This window comes from Chiloscyllium plagiosum, chromosome 18 (genome assembly GCF_004010195.1).
Source record: "Chiloscyllium plagiosum isolate BGI_BamShark_2017 chromosome 18, ASM401019v2, whole genome shotgun sequence".
NCBI lineage: Eukaryota > Metazoa > Chordata > Chondrichthyes > Orectolobiformes > Hemiscylliidae > Chiloscyllium > Chiloscyllium plagiosum.
The window spans coordinates 69,676,802-69,696,613 of record NC_057727.1 but is presented as its reverse complement, the minus strand read 5'-3'; the positions used below and the strand labels follow the sequence as shown (position 1 = coordinate 69,696,613).

The window sequence follows — 19,812 nt, the reverse complement described above, 5'->3', positions numbered from 1 at the left end:
GTTATTCAGGTACAGGGTTCCCTTCAGCGAAGGAGGGATGGGGGTGAGAGAGAAAAAAATAATCATTCCAGACATTCTCTACTTGAAAATGGATGACAGCAACGCTTTAGATCAATTTCAAGCACTGTACATTTAAAACATTGAAAATTGGTTCTCACCCCTTTCAAAATATCTTCCTTATTATCACTCCATTTCATGAAAAGAACAATTTTCCAACTAGTGTTGCAATTCACAGAGTTGACCTAGAATGAGAAAAAAAAAACACAATGACATGTTTTGTCTAGCCATGATTAAAAGAGAGTACATTTGATGAGTAACTTCAAAATGCCACAGTAAAAACAACACAATTGTTAGACTACGCTCTACTGGCCAACATACGAGTCTTTGCTTGCTCTGTATCACTTTGTCCATCAACAAGTACTCTAAAGTTGGCAAAATTAATGTGTAATAAGTCTTCTGGGGACACAGGGTATAGAGTCAAAAGTGTGGCACTGGAAAAGCACAGGTCAGGCAACATCAGAGGAGTATGAGAATTGGCGTTTCAGGCATAAGCCGTTTATCAAGAATGTGTGCATGTAGGGGGCTGGGAGATAAATAGGAAGGAGGTGGTGAGGTAGCAGGGAAAGCGATAGGCAAATGCAGGTGGGGGGGGTGAGGGTGATCGGTCAGAGGGGAGGATGGAGCGGATAGGTAGGAGGAAAAATGGACAGGTGGGACAGTTCAAGAGAGTGGTGTCAAGTTGGAGGATTGGATCTGGGATAAGGGGACGAGAGGGGAGATGAGCAAAATGGTGAAATCAACATTGATGCCACATGGTTGGAAGTCCCAAGGCAGAAGTCCTCCAGGCGTAAGGTGGCTAGGCTTTGATGGTGGAGGCGGCCCAGGACTTGCAGGCCCTTGGCAGAATTGGAGGGGGAGTTGAAGTGGTCAGCCACAGGGCAGTGGTGTGCATGTTCCAGAGATGTTCCCTGGAATGTTCCAAGAGTTGACATCCTGCCTCCCCAGTGTAGAGGGACCACATTCGAGAGCAACAGCATAGTAGATGAGGTATTTGGATGTGCAGGAAAATCTCTGCCGGAGGCAGGAGGAGCCTTTTGGGTCTTGGATGGAGGCGAGGGGGAGGTGTGGGCATGGTAGATCACTGTTTCCCCAGTAACCTCAAGGTATCCTTCGATGCTCCTCCAGCAACTTTGGCCAGGGTCGGGTCAAGAATGGGGTAACTGAATGGCAACAAGCTTAATGGACTGAATGGCCTACTCCTGTTTCTAACTCACAACAGTATGATGCAAATCTCATTAATAGTGTGGGCTATTAAAGGCATGTGATTCTTGGATATGTAGGGTATTCTCCCGGACCCCTGCCAGAACAATTGAAAGCATAGAAACAGCACAAAAACTTTGCCAGCAAACTGGAGAAGTAAATATTGACTGGCATTTAGCTGCCAAACTTGTAGTAAGGCTGACTGATTCTTCAAGGCATTGCCCTGACGACGACGACAAGTCATAAACCTCTTCCAATGCAAATTGAAATTTGGTTCCATAGCATCAATTGCCGATAATTAACTAAGTAGTAGTAGAACCGAAGTGAAAGCAAAACAGCGTACTGTTAATCTCTGCATGCTACTTGTTGATGGCATGTTAATAATGTTGTTAAGATATGGATAGGAAGGACATCATTAAGTACTTGGAGCACTTAGACTGCTGGGACACCAGGTGATATTTAGGGAACAGAGATATGTGATGTTGAAGCTGTGAATAAACTTGTCAACAAGAATTAGTGCTTAGTTTCAACTGGCTTAGCGTTGGAAGAACACCACTCACCTCAGATAATGATACTCTACCCTTTCCACTAATTGGAAAGATGCAGCACATTTTCTGAACACAGGTGCAGCGGAGATCAGCTCACGATAGAATCTATTGTAAGCTACACACATTTTAGGTCCAAGTGCCCTGAAGTATATCATTAATATCTGCTCAACTCACTTCAAAAATACTCAAAACTTAAAAAGGTTGATGATTCAGGGTCCACTCAAGACTTGAGCAGATCACCTTGACTGACATTCCAGTGTAGCACTGATGGCATGATACATCGGAATCCTATCTTTGAATCTCCATTGATTTGAGCAGGGATTAAACATACTTGACAACAAAGAAGAACAGGGAATTCTTCTGTTGTACAAGAATACATTTTTTGCTCAAAACAGCACCATTAAGAATATCAAGTACTTGTTTCTCCTCTGGTTGCTTGTTTTACCTTGTGAGGCAAAGTTTTTAACCACATGCCAATGCAACAGTTATCCCATTTGAAGGTCATATATTTTAAGTGAAGTATTTGGCAATGTTACTGTGACAAACTGGGGCAGAAGTTCAAAGTTCTCTGCTTACCTCTTTACAACCAGGATTGTCAACGAGTTCACAATTGCTGGCGTGTAGTGGCTGTCCAGCATTGACTGGGTTCAATACCACTTTGTCTCCGATCACAACCTTACAGGGAGAAAAATGGCCAAATTAGGCTGTGAGTACGCATGCTTATGACATTACTCCAGAACACACAACTTATGAAATACAAAGCTTAAATCAAGGTTTTCAGACAAATGGCTAGATCATCATATCAGAAGAGAACTGATTTATATCTTACTGAGTATCAAGTCTGGCTTTTATTTCAGCTGCCAAGTTTCTTCTCTCCCTGTCTGTAGATGATAACTCCTTGTTTGAATACAATTCTCAAGATTGAACAGTGCTCTGTCACTTCAAAGTCAAGTGGTCATTGTCACAAGGTATTTGCATATTGTTTGGCTATTGGACTCTGGGGATGCGGAAATTAAGCACAACCCTTTTTGCTGCTAAAGGCACATACTCTTGCAAGAAGTGTGACTGGCAATCAGGAGCAAGAACTGTTTTTTATAAGCACCAAGGTTGATTGCAGCGCATTTACCGGCACCCAGACAGAAATCAGAAAGGGTATCAAGCTCAGAAATTTCCTGAGTCATCCAAGAAGGGAGGGGAAGCAAACAGAAGTTGACAGCCAGATTTAAATGCAGTTTCTTGGTGCCATATCAATAACAGCACAAAAGGAGGCCTTTTGACAACTGGTGAACTGGCTTGTGGAAAGTGTCGTCTTGCTGAATCCTATAGCCCTGCTTTTTGCATGCAGCCTTGAATTTCTCATCTTCAGCTGACTCCCTTATAAAATCATTTATGGAATTAGCTTCTGCCATTTCAGATAAAGCGTTTCACATCTTGACAACTCCTGGGAGAACAAAATTTCTCATCTCTCTCCAGACCATTACTAATTACTTCAAATCTATGACCTTTAATTATTTAAAACACTCCATTGCTTTAGTCAGACATAACTTGTTTTTATCCAGGCTGGCTCTCCCCAATTAACCCATGCCTTTTCAAGTGGAGGTCTGTTTTGTCCCTAAAAATATTTTACACTAATATCCAAGACCATCATTAAGCTGATTGTAGTTTCGAGGATTAACCGCCCCTTCTCTTATTGAAAAGAAAACGGAGTAACATTTTAAAAATTATTCCGACAAAAGGGAAAGAGATACGATAAATTTCGTGTGGACACAAAGAAAGGTATGAAAGTTGGTAAGTAGAAGGAAGCTACAAAAAGACAACGATAGGTTAAGTGAACAGGCAAACGTGTGGCAATGGGAATAGCAAGTCTAAATTGGTATATTATCTCAATGATGAGACATTGCAGTTACGGGAGACAAGGATTTGGACATCATATTATCATACAAGGTTAAAATGTAGGCACAGCATAATTTAATATAATTTTTTTTTGCCGGGGAGTGGAATTACAAAAAAAGGGAGGTTACGCTTCAGTTATCCTTATGAGACACTGCACGTGGAATACCACACACCGGTCATCTCATTTAAGGATGGATGTAAGTGCATTGAAGTCAGTTCAGAGTTTCTTGAATAATACCTGCAACGTGAGGATTGTCTTGAGGAAAGATGGGATAGTCTAGGTTTTTATCTGCTACAGTTCAGAAGTGCAAGAGGTGACTTGAATGAAACATTCAAGATCTTGAGGGGTTTTGACATTTAGATGTGGCTTCTTATTGGAGAACCTAGAACTAGGGGGTCATGGGTTTTTTTTCCCCCCAATCATGATCGCCCATTGAAAACAAAGATGGGGCAAATTTTATTCTCAGCAGTCCAAGAATCTGGAACAGTTCCTGATATAGTTGGTGCAAGTAGATTCATTGAGTATTTTGAGACAAGTATACAGATTCTTGTGAAGGACAGACATGAATATCAGGGCAAGCCTTGATCTAATTAAATGGCAGAATAGACTTGAGGGGCTGAATTGTCTCCTGCTTCTAATTTGTACTTTTGTGCACATGTTCACATAGATAACTGCATTCCTCTCAATCTGGCCTCGAGTGCTTCCAATTTTAATCATTCCAGTATTGTGGTTATGACCTCAGTTTCGTCAACCTGACTTTGGAATTCGCACCCGAGAAGTCTCTTACTACTTTTTCCCTTGGATTTAGTATCTCATGTGGTTCAGTGTGATAGCTCAGTTTGTAATGCTTCTGTGAAGGGCTTTAGGATGTTTTATCATCTTAAAGTCACACTATGCAACTCACATAAATGTCAGTTTTGTTGTTTAAATCATTCTATTCCTTAGTTTAGCCCAATGCCATTCTCCATTTCACCCCCAATTAACACAAATCTCCCTTTACTTACACTGTCGCCTATGGACCGCAGCTTGTAGAATGGCTGGATGTAAAACCAGGAGCCTTCATTGCCAGCAGCATCCAGTGTAACCCTCATAGCATTCTTCTCTAATAGGGCTGGTAATCTCTTGTTTACAGTCAGGTACTTATTGCTTTTCAGATGCAACAGCTACAAAAGTCACAAGATCGTGTTACTGAACTGGGATAACATGCATGCGCATGCCTACAGACATATTACAAATACAGTTATATAAATGCACAACTTCTTAAGGGAATGCAGCCCCAAATTATCCTGCACTTTCAAAGGGGACACCTTCTCAAACTCATCATTCAAACCAACTGCACATCCTTGGAGCAATTACATTCAATGTTTCACTGTCAGTCACTGGAGCTGAATTAGAACAATAGCAAATCATTGAAGTATTAAACTCTAGCTTAAGGCACTGTTAGAAACACACACGATTGTGAAATCACTGTTTGCAAATGCCCTGAGGGTGGGGGGTGGCGCCCAGTCAAGTCAGCAGCACAAGTGCTTGGCCTGTAGAGACCTGGTCCAGGCAATTGATACCGGGACCATTGGAACTTATAGGACTGAAGTGGACAAACTTTATAAAATAAGGGTAAGGATATCTAGAATATGCATCAAAAAGGTGGGTGGAATAAATTAGAGTTCAGGTACAGATTAATCATCATCTGACAGAATAGCACAGCAGGTTTGAGAGCCTATTCATGCTTCAATATAGATGGTTGGAGATAAATCTACAACAAACAATTGCAGTCTTTACACATGGCGCATGCCCAGTTAGTGTCTTGTTTCATCAATTGTGGCAATCCATAAAAATAAAAGACAAACAAACAGAACCACTTCTCTCTGGCATATCTGAAAAGGTAGGGAGCACACTGACCAAAACAACAGTAACAGAAGTTCTTCTTGTATGGATGGAATCCATGTCTTCAAGGGATCAGTTCATTCAGGATACTTGATATTATTGATAATTGGTGTGAAGAAATCAAGCATCAAGGGAGAGGGCTGTTGGGGCACAGAGGTGGCAGTACGACTACCACTAAGTCAGGCGGCCTGGGTTCAAGTTCCATCTGCTCCAGAAATGTGGCATAACCTATGAGCATGTTGATTACAAATATCTGAAGTACTGAGTGTGCGCAGTGGTAGTATCACTACCTCTGAAATAGGTCTCTGTTCAAGATCTACCTGCTCCAGAGCTATGTAATAAAATCTCTGAACAGACTGATGCAGAAAACACCTATAAAATATTGTAGCAAGAAAGAAGCCAAACTTGATGCTATTTTATCTGCTTTAACATTACACATTTTATAAGTTTTGAGTTAGCCTGTTCTACTTTATACATATAAAGTCAGGAGAATGCATCTTAATTGCCACCTACCACACCTCAGCTGTGTGCAATTTCCATGATGTTTTGCAATTTTAATGGCCCATTCTTTACTTTTAAAGTATTTTCTACTTGAATTGAATGGATCTTCTGAACCCCCTCTGCTTCTCTTTAATTGATTGATTTTTCTCACTGTCTTGGTACATGTGACAACAAAAAAAAGGTGTTGGTTTGCATGTTGTACAGGCAGATCATACTGTACCAAGTGCATCAGAGTAGCAGAACGCAGTGTTCCATAGTGAAGATACGGACAGAGAGTGATAACAGGGTAGAAGCTGTGCTTGAATCTGTTTTTGTGTGTATTTCAACTTTTATACCTTCTGCCTGATGGATGAGGGTGGGACGGGGTCTTAGATCATGTTGGTTGCTTTCGAGGCAGTGGGAAGTATAGATGCAGTCAATGGATAGAAGATTAGTTTGCGTGATGAACTGCTGTGTTCACAACTCTGTAGTTTCTTGCAGTTTTGCGAAGGGCATTTGCTACACCATGCATCCAGATAGGATGCTTTCTATAGTACATCTTTAAAAATAGTTCAGTGTCTTTGTGGACATGACGAATTTCCCCCTCCTCCTGGGGAAGTACAGACCTTGTTGTTGTTGCTGTTGGCGGGGACGGGGTGCTGATTTTGCAGTCTTGCAGGACACTGGCGTTGAGGATTACACACATTCAGGGCTGGGTCTCATTAGTCCCATGTGTGACAATAAGAGCAAGAAGGGAAGAGAGCTTTTTACCCGGCTCAAATAATTTACACAGACATTTACCACACCATGCCAGCTGCTTATATCTAAAGAGTGTATTTAATGACTTACTCTATACATCAAGAACCTGCTCCAAGGCACCTTCTCAGAGTCATAGAATCTCTACAGAGCAGAGGGGTGCCATTTGGCCCATTGAGTCTGCACAAAATCTCTGAAGAGCATCCTAACCAGACCCAGCCCCCACTACCCTATCCCTGTAAAGCTGCATTTACCATCGCTAATTCCCCTAGCCTGCACACAGTGGGCAATTCAGCATGGCCAAACCACCCAAGCTACACATAGTTGGATTGCAGGAGGAAACCAGAGCATCCAGAGGAAACCCATGCAGGCATGGGGAAAACATGTAGTCAGCTAATTTCCATTTTCCAGCACCATTTAGAATGCAATGTAACATTAGGTGCTGTGAAGTCACACCTGATGGCTTTATTGTGGCGTAAATCCAGGGTCAGGAGTCCCACTTCACTGCCAGTGGGAATCTTGCTTCTCCGCAGAATTGGGATCAGTCTCGTTTAGCAAGTACACACCATTGCAGAGGAAAATTACCTCCCCAGCATCAACAATGGTCATGTGAAGGCAATCTTAACATTGATCAAACAGTCGTCATTAAAAAGGCACACCAGTTCTAGGCTGTGTGCCAACAATCTGTATGAGATACTTTGACAGTCTGATGAAGTGATGTTTCAGGTATACTCTAATCTCCCCTTTTTGATTCTAGAGGGGCCTTCTGTTTATTCCAGGTGGGTTTTTTTCCATAGCCTCAAAAACATTGCTCACTTTAATGTACTACTGTCAATAGAGCAGTAATGTATATAAAAGCAAATTACTGTGGATGCTGGAATCTGAAAAGAAAAGAGAAAATGCTGGAAAATCTCAGCAGGTCAAGGGTCAGTTAGACTTGAAACGTCAGCTCTTTTCTCTCCTTACAGATGCTGCCAGACCTGCTGAGATTTTCCAGCATTTTCTCTTTTGATAATGTATATAAAAGTGCGTTAAAAATTACAAGCATTTTAATAGTAGCACTGAGAAAGCAATGAACTTTAGGAATGAAACATTGGCTGTGATATTTGTTCGCCTGCATCACACTTGCCTGAATAACATTGCCGTATTGAATAATTGTTCCGAGCAGCTTCCGGTTTTCAGATTCATTCTGTTTCTTTTCCAGGTCCGAAGCGTGCTGTGGATACAGTTTGCAGATGTTAACACGCTGCTCATGTACAACTTAGCACCAGAGCACACTGCATTTCTACTGAGTGGACAATGATTATGCCTGACACACTAGGTAATGAAACAAGCAGCATCGGACTAGACTCTTCAGTCCATCTCGCCCAAACCACACTATTCCCTCAACGATCTTTTACCTGCTTCCTCAGCCAATATTTATTCGTTAATAAAAGAGGTGTAGATATTGACCGACAGCATGTTGGGTGGGCTAGGAGATTAAACTAGAATGAAATGCAAAGGAAAAACCACGAAACTTGATGATGCAATCAATAGTAAGGTCACAGGTTTTTAAAAAGTGTCTGTCAGGTTGAAGCAAAGAGGGTGCATTTGTTCACATCAAGGCTTGTAACTCAGCAGTAACTGTCACACCATCCCTGAAAAGGCTGAAGGTTTGTTTAAAACAGGCAGCGAATCAAATGTGATAATGTGGATTATTTATCAGTTGAGTTCGAGATTGTCACGGAATCGTGCTGTATAACACCATATGGATGACACCCAAGTGGTGAACAGTGAGCACAAGCTCAAGTTTAATGTCAACGTTCATTAAAGACAAGAGGTAAGCAACTTTCCAAGGAGTCAGAAGCAAGTCTTAATGAGCTTAGTGATAAAACTCGTGGGAAAACTTGATACATTTGTGATTTTTGCCACTTGTCAAGCTGATCGTTTGCTGGAGACTGGATTGTGCCAAGACTTTGAATGTACTATACAGCTTCTATATATGGAAAGAATATAAAACAGCTTGCTTCACTATAGCTATCTTGGAGAGGTTAATTAATCAATGACAAGAAGTAGGGATGGAGCAGGTTGATCAGTTCTGGTCTGATTTGCAGACAATTTCATGTGAAAGAGTTTACTTGGATTGTAAGTAAGGGATGCGTATTATTTTTGCAATTTATCTTTGTAGTGTGCTTTGAGTATATCCAGTTGTTAGAACTGTCTTGGGTTGTTGATATCCAGAGCAAACCTGACAGACCAGGGTAAGTGGGAACAAAAAGGATACACAGATTAGCTGTTTATCAGTGCACTGACATTTTAAAAAGGAGCTCGCTGTGCACAAATTGACTGCTGCATTTCAGGTATTCAAACAAACAGTCAGCCTTTCAAAAAAGGTGCTTCAGGGATGCCCTGGCATCATGAAAGGAGCTTTCCAAATGCAAGTTTGCTTTCAGTCCAGTTTAAATTTAATTTTAGTTCCAAGTTCTGTTTAAAAAAAAAGATTGCAGCGCACCACATTTTCTAGAATTGTTCAAAATCAAATTTAGGTAGGAAAATTTGGAAACGCGGTTTCAACAAAAAACATGAACTGATTTTGTCCGATCAAGTGTTCAAACACCGTGCTCATTATTCATAGAGACAAGATACTCCCAACCCAACAATTAACTTCAGAAACCATTTCTCACACTATTAAAAATGACTCAGCTGTTTAAAAAAAGAAAGCAGAGAGAGAAACTTAGTCAACAGGATGCTAATAAGCTACACCGACACTGACCGGGCTTGGCCTCCAAGTCAAAAGGCTTGCACTTACACAGCTACTATCACAACTGCCAGATACCTGAACGCACTTCAAAAGTATCATTTGAATTGTTAAAAGGTGCAAAAGGAACCATTTGGTCCACATGCCTGTAATAAGTTTTTTTACTAAGTGCCAGTATTCTGCATTTTCCCCATACCTCTGCTCACTATTTCTATCCAAATAATCTTTGGACCCGGTCTCCCCCACATTTCCAGGTTGTGCATTTGATACCTCAAACGCCCACTGTGAAAAGTCTTTTCTCATATCGCCCTTGCTTCATTTGTTCATCACTTTAAATTAAGCCTTTGCTTCCTTCAAGAGCAAGAACATTATTTCACCATCTACTGTCAGGCTTGCTCATGATTTTGACAATCTCCATCAAATCTCTTTTCACCTTTTCTAACTTCTTCAATCTATTCCCATCGTGGAAGTCTCTAATTCCCAGAACCATTCTTGTAAACTGCTTTGGCTTTCGATCCAATGCATTCCCATCTTTCTTATAATGTCGAACAAATTGTACACAACACCGGGCTGAAGTCTATCAAGTGTCTAACATAAATTCACCATCACCTCCTTGCTCTTGTCTTAATGTTATTAATAAGAACAGGAGTACGACTATGCACTAACTGCTCTTTCCACTGGGTCCTCTCACCTTCCATGAACATACACACTTCTATTCCTGCATCCCCTTTAGAATTTGTAACCCTTATTTTCTGTTGTTCTCAACTAATCACCTTGGATTTCTCTGCATGGAATCTAATCTGCCACCTATCCACCCACTCTACCAACAGGCCAAAGTCACTTGTACTTTATAGTTAACTAAGCACTTCTGAACCAAAATCTGTTGTAATGTAGGAAGCATTGCAGCCAATTTTCTCTCAAAACTCCCAGAAGCAGAAATGTAGTGCTGTCCAGATGATTTGTTTTTGTGACATGATGGATAAATATTGTCAGGGACACCAGGGAGAATTAGTCAGCTCTGTTCACAAATCGGTGCCATGGCTTCTTTTATATCCACACAGATAGGATACAGGGGATTGTTTCAACGCCTCATTCAGAAGGCAGAATCTCTGACACTGTGCTGCTCCCTCAGACTTTGACTGGAATACCAGCCTTACTTTTTCACCAACGCCTGAAATAGGAATTGTAGCTGCTCTGTAACTTTCTGACCCAGAGGTTCAAGTGCTCCCCACTCAGTCGCAGTTAATATAAATGGCAGAAGACACCAACATTTCAGGCAAGATTACCGTGAAAGGATTGACATTAACATCTAGCACAAGACGTCGGCGCATCAAAAATGAAAATCTGAAAAGCTGTAAAAAGAAAGCAAGCTAGTCATTTCCACTTTTTTTTTGCATTATGTGCACATAAAACCAAGGATAGAAAAATTGTTTTAGAAATAAAAGGAAACTTTTTTTTAAAAAACTGAGCAGTTCTGAGAAACATTGACGTAATTTTAAGTTTGCTGTCTAGAGACTCAACACATTTCACTGAAAACCAGCAGTAGTCTGTGACCTTTGGGAAAGTAGTAGCTTTCAGCATCTGAACTGATTAGCAGATAGAGAGGGTAAAAAAAAGAGAAAGAATAACTTGAATTTCTATTGTGCCTTCCATTCCCCGGGACTCCCACAAGGCGTTTTGTATTCAGTGAAAGCACTTTGACACATCTTCACTGTTGCATTTTCGGGAAACAGCTAATTTGCGCACAGCATGGCCCAACAAACAGCATTGAGATAATGACCAGAATAATTGGAGTTGTAGTGACGTTGGTTGAAGGGTAAATATTGGCCAGGACACCACCTCCGCTCTTCTCGATGACATGCAAACTTTTACATTCACCTAAGACAACAGCAGGGGTCTTTGTTTAACATCTCCTCCGAAAGACAGTACTTGCACTGCTCAGTCTTGCACTGAAGCTTGAACCATTTTGGATTCAGAAGTACTGGAGCTCACATTAAAGCTAAGAGTTGCTGATTGGTTATTAAATGTTCCACCTTGTTCGTCCATCAATTCCACGTGCTAGCTGTGAAAGTTGGTTCAGCGCTCTACAGTAGGAGAAAGAAGGTAGCAGGAAGACTACTGAAGGAGTCAAAAATCCTTTCACATTAATTTCCTGATGGCAATTACAGCAGGAACCAATGTGCTCTCTTCCTGCACAGCCTCATCGTTACTTTATTGTTACTGATACGAGAACGGCCTTCAACATACCCGTCCCTGAAGTGTAAACCCAGTGTAAAGCTGCACAGATGCAGAGAAAATCTAAACCAACGCAATTAGCAAAAACTAGATCAAGACGACCTAGCACATCTATTAATATGTGGAAAACTTTACGTATTTCACACACTTGCTTAAAGCATTTTATTTGAAACATTCTCTGACCCACCACAAGCAATGACACAGGTGAATCCCCTATTACATGATTTATAGGTATCCTAATATGATCTGCTAAGGCCTTCAAGGCTGTTTAATTTAACAGCCTCAAAATTTAATAAAATTAGTAGCAAGTTCCTCTCCAAGCGACTCAGCGACAAGAGTTGGAATTATAACACCATTCCTTCAGATTAGCTCACTCCTGTACAGCATTGTGGGCAGGGTACCTACACCAAATGGACTGTGGCAGTTCAAAGAGCCAGCTAGGGATGGGCAATAAATGCTGGCACATCCACCAAAAGAATTTAAAAAAAACAAGTTATGAGCTATGGGCTCCACTAGGCTTTATAATAGACTTGCCAAAAAGGTTGCAGCCCATGGAATTAGGAGAGACAATGGCAGCTTGGATACAAAGTATGCAGAAGCAGTCGTAGTAAAGGGTAGTTTTATTAGTTACAGTATATAGCAAGAGTCCCCAGGGCTCAGTACTCAGACTGCCCCTTTCTTTTTATGTAAATCTGGATGTTCAGGGCAAAAATTTCAAAATTTATAGATGGTTTGAAACTATTATAATCTGTGAGGAGGATAGTGGTGGCAATCAAGAGGACATAGGCAGGCTGGTGGAATGAGCAGGTATATGGTAAACCAAATGTCAGGCAGAGACATGTGAAGCAATGTATTTGTTTGGAGCAATGAGGAGATGCAACATAACTGGAGAAAGAATTTTGAATATGATGCAGCATCAGGGTATAATGTGCCCATACCACTGAAGATGGGAAGGGTGAGGCTGAGAATGTAGTTAATAAGGCACATGAAATCCTACTGCTTCATTAAAAGAGGAAGGTGGAGTCCTGTGTCTTGTCGCTCTGTGCCAGGAAGCCCAAGTTTAAGTCCCACCTGTCCCAGATGAGTCATAATACCTTTGAATGTGTTGATTAGAATACAAAAGGAGGGAGGGTGCTAAAGCAAAAAATGTTACAATGAATCTTTTCAAAACAATGGTTTGGCCTCCGTTAAAATACAATTCTAACCGATGCACATGGGGAAGGATGTGAGGTTTTAAGAGTTTGCAGAGAGAAAAAAATAAAGAGAATGGGTCCAATGATAAGAGAGCTCTGTTACACAGACAAATGGGGATGCTAACAGAGGAGAGGTTTGACAGAAGATTTGATAAAGGTGTTCAAAAGCATAAGGAAATCTCAGGGACATGAGTTGGAAAGAAACTGTTCTCACTGCAGAAAGGGTGAAGGTCAGAGTTTGGCTAACACACTTGGATCAGAGTTGACATTGAACTTGAGACACTTTCTTTAAGGTTTCCATACACCTGTACCAGACAGACACAAGGAGGAGAATAAAAGGAATCCAGATTGTAACATCAAGTGCTGTTTAATTCCAAATGCTTCTTGCTGAATTGTACTGTTCCTTCTGAAGAAATTCATAATGGCAGCAAAAAGGCTGAAAAGACACAGTGGCACTCGTATGAAACATCTGAAAGATATTTCTCCAATTTTTGCTGACAGAATTTTATATTGAACATTTAAGGGACACATGGAAGCTGTAGCCTACCATTAGATGCAGACTAAGTCACTAACTTAAAATTACCAACAGAAGAGCCTGCACAGTGTACACTGATTCTGATAAAAAGTCAAAATGAAAATTATCAACATTTTTTAAATAAAGGAATACAATTCTGGATCCTTGCTCAAGCACTAACAATCTGGGGAAAGGTCACCAGCCCCAAAATGTTAATGTGGACTTCTCTGCACAGATGCTGCTAGATTTGCTGGGCTTTTCCAGCAACTTGGTTTTTGTTTACGACTTGCAGCATCACTGTTCTTTCTGCATTTACTAACATGATGTTGCTCATCGTAATGGCATTGTCTATACCACTTTTGAATCTGCATCTGGAGCCTTCATCTGTACTCCCAAAATGGCAAAAGCAGCTACAAGATTTCAACAGCGTAACGACAGGTTTACAATACCAGATGGCAACAGAAAAGCTTCACTTCTCTACGATGGTGAGGAAGAATCGGAAGGTATTTTAACTTGGTCCAATTACCCTTGGGCAAAATGACCACTATGCAGCAAAAAGAAAAATACATGACAGTCTATTCTGTGAAGAAAAAGCCACCTAGAAAACAACCATCTTCTCATGTACTGTACAAAGATAACTTACCATCATCGCACACACTTGAGGCAACCGACAATCAAATTGACTTGGACGACACCAAGCATGTTGTGAGGGAAATCATAATACAAATCAACCCAAGGTTGATATTTCAGTCAGCCAGCCATGCCAACAAGCACTTGAGGACAACAGAAAAAGGTGTCAGAGTTGGTGGAGTCAGCATGATTATCGGTTTCAAAATCCAGAGCTTACGGAAGTGGAGGCTGTTAGAAGTCGTTATCAGACTAAAATTAAATTCCTGTAAGCCTGGGTCATCACCACACGTGGTGCACATACCAAACAGTAATAAAACACCTCAAACAGGGTTGAAACTCAGTTTCCACTGTGGTAATACTTATCCACAATGGACAGAACCATCTTGCTAAAAGACAAATAGGGACAATCGAGTGGATAGTGCAACCACTTGGTTATAGAGTTTATTCAAGAGCGGCAATGTTAAACATCAGCTAAATGAGTATTTTCCATCAGTATTCACACAGGAAAAAGAGACACTGCTGATGAGGAGAATACTCAGATGTAGGCTATTAAACTAGACAGAATTAATGTTCACAAGGAGATGGTGTTGTTAGTTATTTTCACACTTACCATGATTGCTAAGTCTCCTGGGCCAGATGGGATTTATCCTAGGATTCTTGGAAAGCCAGGGAGGATATTACGCAGCGTCTGGCTTTGATCTTTATGTCGTCATTGTCTACACGACTAGTGCTAGAAGACTGTTCCCTTGTTCAAGGAGGGGAGCTGAGACAACCTTGGTAATTATAAACTAGTGAGCCTTACTTTAGTTGTGCATAAAGCATTGGAAAGGGCAAGAGAGATAGAATTTATAATAATCCACAAAGAATAATTTGATTAGGGATAGTCAACACTTTAGTTAAGAGTGCCTCACAAACCTTAAGTTCTTTGAGACGTTGGCCAAACAGGTGGAGGAGGGTAAAGTGGTTGCTGTGGTGTATATGGATTTCAGTAAAGTGTTTGGTAAGGTTCCCCACTGTAGGCTATTGCACAAAATAGAGGCATGGGATTGAGGGTGATTCAGTGGTTTGCATCAGAATTTGGCTCGCTGAAAGACGAGAGGGTGGTGGTTGATGGGAAACGTTCATCCTGGAGTTCAGTTACTAGTGGTGTACACCAAGGATCGGTTTTAAGGCCACTGCTGTTTGTCATTTTTATTATTAATTACCTGGATGAGGGCATAGAAGGACGGGTTAGTAAATTTGCAGATGACACTAAGATTGATGGAGTTGTGGATCGTGCAGAAGCATTTTGCAGGTTAAAGAGGGACATAGGTGAGCTGCAGAGCTGGACTGAGGGGTGACAAATGGAGTTTATGGGGAAAAGTGTGAGGTGATTCACTTTGGAAGGAGCAACAGGAATGCAGAGAACTGGGCTAATGGTAAGACTCTTGGTAGTGTGGATGAGCAGGGAGATCTGTGATCATGTACATGATCCCTGAAAGTTGCCACAGGTTGATAGGGCTGTTAAGACAGCATAGTGTGTTAGATTTTATTGGTAGAGGGATTGAATTTCAGAACCATGTCGTCATGTTGCAGCTGTACAAAACTCTGGTGCGGCCACACTTGGAATATTGTGTGCAGTTCTGGTTGCTGCATTGAAGGAAGGATATGGAAGCATTGGAATGGGTTCAGAGGAGATCTACCAGAATGTTGCCTGGAATGGAACAAAGGTCTCATCAGGAAAGGTGAAGGGATTGGAGGTTGTTTTCATTAGCGAGAAGGAGGTTAAGAGGTGACTTAAGAGATGATCAGAGCTTTAGATAGGGTGGACAGTGCGAGCTTTTTCCTCAGATGGTGATGGCTAGCAGGAGGCGACATAGCTTTAAATTGAGGGGTGATTAACATAGGGCCCCTCAATGTCAGACATAGGTTCTTTATTCAGAGTACTAAGGGTGTAGAATGCCTTGCCTACAATAGTAGCTGACTTGCCAACTTTAGGGGCATTTAAATGGTCACTGGATAAACATATGGATGATAATGGAATAGTGTAAGTTATTTGGGCTTCAGATTGGTTTCAATTGGCGCAACATTGAGGGCTGAAGGACCTGTACTGTGCTGCAATGTTCTACCACCAAAAGGCTGCCACTTACGTTGAGAGCAACAAAAGTGCAAAAGAACATTTCAAATGTTGACCCCCAGTATTGTTGTGCGCTCTTTTGGACAAAAAAAAAATCCAGTCATGAGACAGAGACCACTGTTGCCCAGAGGTAACGCTCATATGAATATAGGAGCATCTGTAAATGCCATGGGGTAGAAGCCAATTTCAGCATTGCCCATTCTTTGGGAACAAGTGAATAATTGATACTTGGCCATCTAATGGTGAAAAGCCACTGCAAAGTCTCAGGACTACTCTCACATCAATCTCATACAAGTTTGAGCAAATGCTTTAGTGCATATCGTACCTGTAAAACAAAATTTTTACAAAGCAACAGATCTGCATGTGACTGGAATTACATGCAGTCCCTTTCCGTACCAACATACCTGAACTGCATTCTGAACGTTTTGCCGGTATTGCAAATAGAAAGATGTTGTGTGCAAACTGTACATGGATTCCTGAATGTGTACCCAGTTCAGCATCAATGACTAAGAATACCATTTGATAGCAGACACAGAAGGAAGATCAGTCCCTACTTATCATTGACATTATTGAGAAAGTTAGGAATGAGCCCACACTTTGGGTGTTACCCAAACAAGCCACAAAAAAAAAAATCCAAGAGCAGGAACCAGATTAGAATTTGCATCGACAGAGTCAGAGATGCACAGCACGGAAACAGCCCCTTCGGTCCAACCCATCCATGCTGACCAGATATCCCAGCCCAATCTAGTCCCACCTGCCAGCACCCAACCAGATTAGAATTTGCATCGACAGAGTCAGATGCACAGCACGGAAACAGACCCTTCAGTCCAACCCATCCATGCCAACCAGGTATCCCAGCCCAATCTAGTCCCACCTGCCAGTACCCAGCCCATATCCCTCCAAACCCTTCCTATTCATATACCCATCCAGATGCCTCTTAAATTGTTGCGAGTGTATTAGCCTCCACCACTTCCTCTGGCGGCTCATTTCATACATGTACCACCCTCTGAATGAAAATGTTGCCCCTGAGGTCTCTTTTATATCTTTCCCCTCTCACCCTAAACCTATACCCTCTAGTTCTGGACTCGAGACCAGAATTGAAAGCAATATTTCAACAGTGGCCTAACCAATGTCCTGTACAGCCACAATATGACCTCCCAATTCCTGTACTCAATACTCTGACCAATAAAGGAAAGCATACAAAATGCCTTCTTCACCATGCAGTCACCAAAGCAAGCCCATGCAGTGAGAATATAACTAGTGCCCAATGATCAATGATATCCAGGAGAAAAAGTGAATAGTGCTAAACACTGTGCTAAACATATTCCCAATGTAGGCCACTATCAATTCACACTTGCAGAAAAATAGCGATATCTTGCATTAATCTCCATACACAGACTGCAAATTTGAGTGTGTCGTATTGACAGAATCAATTCAGGAGCAAAATGTGGTTCAACAACAGTCAATGCTTCAAGAATTTTTAGGCATGCCACTGACTACATTCACATCTATGGTCAGTCAAAAATGAACTTCCCTTTATGTAAAGGTACAACATCCTTACTTTGAGCAAAGCCAAGTGTTTCTCTGACAAAATGTGCTTTTAAGTCTGAACTCTTCTGCCCTATTTCTCTTGAAAGCAAGTGTTGTAAACTTGATGTCAAGGTGCCTGCTCCAAGGAAAGCAGGGGTAAACAGCTTTGGGTTTTTTTTTTAAAAAGGGCAGCATGAGTATGTGGATTCAGATCCACACAGACCCCAGGTCTTCGATTTCATTTACAGTTGTCGAAGCTGGGGGCTTGGGAGAAAACAGACACGGCTCTCTCTCTCTCTCTCTCTCTGCTGCTGCAAAATGCTTGCAGTCTATCTCGTGTAGGAGATTCATTCTGTTGGGGTTCTTTCTCCGGGACTTGAATAGTGTGCGAGGGATATCGGTCTTGATGAATTTGCCAAGGTTGTGTTTATGGGATGCTGCCATATTGGAACAGTTGATGAGTGGTAGTTAAATAACACTATTGTTACGTTTTCCAATAGAGTTAGATCAATTTTTTTTGTTGCTGTTTTAACTGATGTAAGAGTAAAGTGCATTTTGCTTGAAGTCTAGTATTTTAGCCAATCAAATCACACTTGGAAGGCAGCACCTTACGCTCGAGTTACAGTCTAGGCTATGTCTGTGATATGATTTAAGGGGGTTTGGTCTGGCCCCTCTCATGTCCTAAAAGACATGCTTTGGTCATGTGTTCAGCAGTGAGGGAGAGCAACAGAAGCAAAGGTTGAAGCACTGCAAATTTTGCAGATCCTGCAACCATGAAAGTAGTCTGGAGGCTGTGCAGACTCCACAGGAATGACTACCACTTCACTCCCTGAACTCACCACATTATCTGATGTCCTTTGAGATCGGACAGAAGAGACCAAGTACATGAGGAATAAGTCTTATTAACCAGGTTTTCACCAGATAAGGTGACAGTGGAGAAAGCAAGGACTGCAATTGCTGGAGATCAGAGCTGAAAAATGTGTTGCTGGAAAAGCGCAGCAGGTCAGGCAGCATCCAAAGAGCAGGAGAATCGACATTTCGGGCATAAGCCCTTCTTCGAACCCGGGTCTCTGGCGCTGTGAGGCAGCAGTGCTAACCACTGTGCCACCGTGCCGCCCTAGGTGCAATAGGTGGAAGGAGGTTAAGGTGAGGGTGATAGGCCGGAAAGAAGATTGCAGGTCAAGAAGGCAGGGCTGAGCCAGAGGGTTGGGACTGAGATAAGGTGGGGGGAGGGGAAATGAGGAAGCTGGAGAAATCTGCACTCATCCCATGTGGTTGGAGGGTTCCTAGGTGGAAAAAGAGGTGCTCTTCCTCCAGATGTTGTGTTGCCATGGTCTGGCGACAGAGGAGGCCAAGGACCTGTATGTCCTCAGCAGAGTGGGAGGGGGAGAGGTCGCACGAGATAGAAATGGAGGTGTCTAGGAAGGGGAGGAAGGAGTCTGAGACAGTCCAGGTAATTTTGAGGTCGGGGTGGAAGGTGTGAGTAAAGTGGATGAACTGTTCAACCTCGTGGGAGCATGAGGTAGCGCTGATACAGTCATCGATGTAGTGGAGGAAAAAGGTGGGGAAGTGGTGCCAGTGTAGCTACAGCAATGACTATATCGACACTACCTCATGCTCCCACGAGGAGGTTGAACAGTTCTTCCACCGACCGACTCAACACAGACATTTTCTATAAACCTACAGACACCCACAGCTACCTCGATTATACCTCCTCCTACCCTGTCCCCTGTAAAAATGCAATCCCATATTCACAATTCCTTCGCCCCTGCCGCATCTGCTCCCAGGAGGACCAACTCCAACCCAGATGATCTCCTTCAAGGACTGCAATTTCCCCTCAGACGTGGTTGATGATGCTCTCCACTGCATCTCCTCCACTTCCCGCTCCTCCGCCCTAGTACCCCGCCCCTCCAATCGCCACCATGATACAACCCCACTGGTCCTCACCTACCACCCCACCACCTCCAGATACATCGTATCATCCTTCGTCATTTCCGCCACCTCCAAACAGACCCCAACACCAAGGATATATTTC

General features: G+C 42.1%; 1 protein-coding gene across 1 annotated transcript in view; it reads right to left on the bottom strand.

The window, feature by feature from the left end:
* The window catches only part of itpr1b (inositol 1,4,5-trisphosphate receptor, type 1b), a 506,200-nt gene that overhangs the window by 334,786 nt on the left and 151,602 nt on the right, over window positions 1-19,812 (bottom strand). Inside the window, exons 5-8 of the mRNA XM_043708559.1 lie at window positions 7,952-8,038; window positions 4,707-4,865; window positions 2,385-2,483; window positions 159-242 (exon numbers count right to left, since the gene is read on the bottom strand). Coding sequence (XP_043564494.1) covers window positions 159-242; window positions 2,385-2,483; window positions 4,707-4,865; window positions 7,952-8,038 — 429 coding nt within the window. The remainder of the gene's footprint in view (window positions 1-158; window positions 243-2,384; window positions 2,484-4,706; window positions 4,866-7,951; window positions 8,039-19,812) is intronic.